The 2,036-nt window shown below is 41.6% G+C and overlaps 1 protein-coding gene across 2 annotated transcripts in view; it reads right to left on the minus strand.

Moving 5' to 3' along the window:
- The window catches only part of tbpl2 (TATA box binding protein like 2), a 5,371-nt gene extending 4,734 nt beyond the window's left edge, over positions 1–637 (minus strand). For both annotated transcript variants that reach the window (XM_005947487.3, XM_005947488.3), the window contains exon 1: positions 533–637. In XM_005947487.3, the coding sequence (XP_005947549.1) occupies positions 533–580 (48 nt within the window). In that variant the 5' untranslated portion in view covers positions 581–637. The remainder of the gene's footprint in view (positions 1–532) is intronic.
- Positions 638–2,036: the final 1,399 nt, after the last annotated feature.

Consider the following 2,036-nt stretch of genomic DNA (forward strand, 5'->3'; position numbering starts at 1 on the left):
CCCCCACAGCTGAACATGAGAGGTTTTTGGACCAATTTTGTGTTCTCTATTCTTTAAGCACCGGTTTGGCACCGGTATCGGATAAAACCTAAACGATACCCATCCCTAATGATTACATTTACTGATTTGTTGTCAGATGACTCGCACTAATTTTTTGATAGTTGTGCAGCTCCTGTTCACTTTGAATGGGTTTGCACGTAAAGGTGACATTCTTCCTCTCAGTTCAGGACTGTCTGCAGGATTTTGAACACACATTAACACAGACGGGAAACAGTCATTCAGTACAGAAGCTCAGAGGACCCAGAGCTGGCCTTCAGTACCAAATCTACACTCGACTGCTGGTTTACTTCATGTTTCATGGCTTTCGTTTTTACAGATGTGCGCTGAAGATCGGCTACTCTGGCTTTCACTGCACATTTTCTGTTTTAATGAGCAGAACAAACTTTTTTTAGAGGCTCAGGCGGAGGACTGAAGACCAGAGAGAGTCCAGACTCACCCAAACCTGCTGACATCACCTCTTTCTCACACTCACGTTTGCAATGGAGTCTTCAAAGTAACGCTCCAAAGCCGACTCATCCATGACGCCACAGCATTTGACCTGATCCAGGTAACCATCGACAGCCTGATCCAGACCTGATCTCAGCACAGGTGCGTCCAATCAAGCACTCAGCTGCTGACAGCTTCCTGTTTGCTGCTCAGACTCAAACAGGCTCAGCTCCCAGGATAACAGCATTCACAGGCTGCTCCTGTCTGTCAAATTATCACGTTTATTTTCACCTGTGGGGGGTGGAGCCTCACACACAAACTTCCTTTTTGTTTCCTCTCACTTTTCTGCCTCTCCACTGATTTTTCTGATGAAGCAGAAAAAAAGAGAAGACGCCCCCGACAGTGATGCATATTTCACTTCATTTTTGAATAAAGGTTTAAAGAAGATCACGTGGTGTTTCACTACTCTGCTGGGGGTCGTGCACATGCTCCCACCCAGTGGCAGTCCTAGCCCCCCCACCCCACCCCCGAAACCCTCAAATTTCTTGATATTCATTTATAATCCCTTCTGTTAGTCCTTGATATTTATAATTGAGTGATCTCTGTATATTAGTGCTATTGCTTACATGTGTAAAATCTGTAACATAATGTATTGTTTGGAGTTTACTCTGTTGCTGTTGCTATTTTTACCATTTCTTCTTGGAGCAACTGTAACACATCATTTCCTTAGGGATTAATAAAGTATTCTGATTCTGATTGTTTCAGGATGACCTGCTATTATCCAGTCACACATCTGCTTACCTGCATCTGTTGCTTGTTTCTCCTCCTCTTCTTTTCTCTTTTTTTTTCTAAACTGAGCTCCTGATGGCTTTGAACTTTTCTTGTCCATCTTACATTGGTTTAATTTTGCTCTCCAGTATGAACACCCATCATTGTGTGTGAGACTTTAAATCATCAAACTGTAAATTATAAATTTTAAATTGTTATTGATCCCTTTACCCCGAGTCATAAAGTGTATGTTTATTTTCTTACTCCTCTTATATTTATTGTTTGTTTAGTTGCACTGCTGTAACTGGAGCCTCGTCGTCTCGTCTCTCTGGACTGTCTGTAGCGGAGATGACAATAAAGTTTACTTTGACTTCAGCAGCGAGCAGGCGCACCGAGGAAAAACATCAGTGCAAATGATAAGTCTGCATCATGATGTCTGGTGTTTTCATGTTTGTTGGTTTGTTTTTATTTTGTTTTATATTTGGCCTGGTTTGAATCCTATTTGCATGAACGATGCTTTTCTGTGGCTACCTCTACAGTTCCTCTTCTACTTTTTCTTGCCTATGGTGTGCCACAAGGTTCACTTTTGGGGCTTTTATTGTTCTTGCTGTATTTACTTCCTCTTCAGCACTTATTGAGGACTTTTAAGGACATTTCATATCACTGCTATGCCGATGATATTCAGTTATATACAGTGTTGGGACTAACGTGTTAAGTAACGTGTTACAGTAACTACATTATTATTGTGGTAACGAGCACGGTAACTAGTTATTATGCCAAAA

Source organism: Haplochromis burtoni, unplaced genomic scaffold, assembly GCF_018398535.1.
Source record: "Haplochromis burtoni strain Fernald_Lab_line unplaced genomic scaffold, NCSU_Asbu1 Contig_442, whole genome shotgun sequence".
Classification (NCBI taxonomy): Eukaryota; Metazoa; Chordata; class Actinopteri; order Cichliformes; family Cichlidae; genus Haplochromis; species Haplochromis burtoni.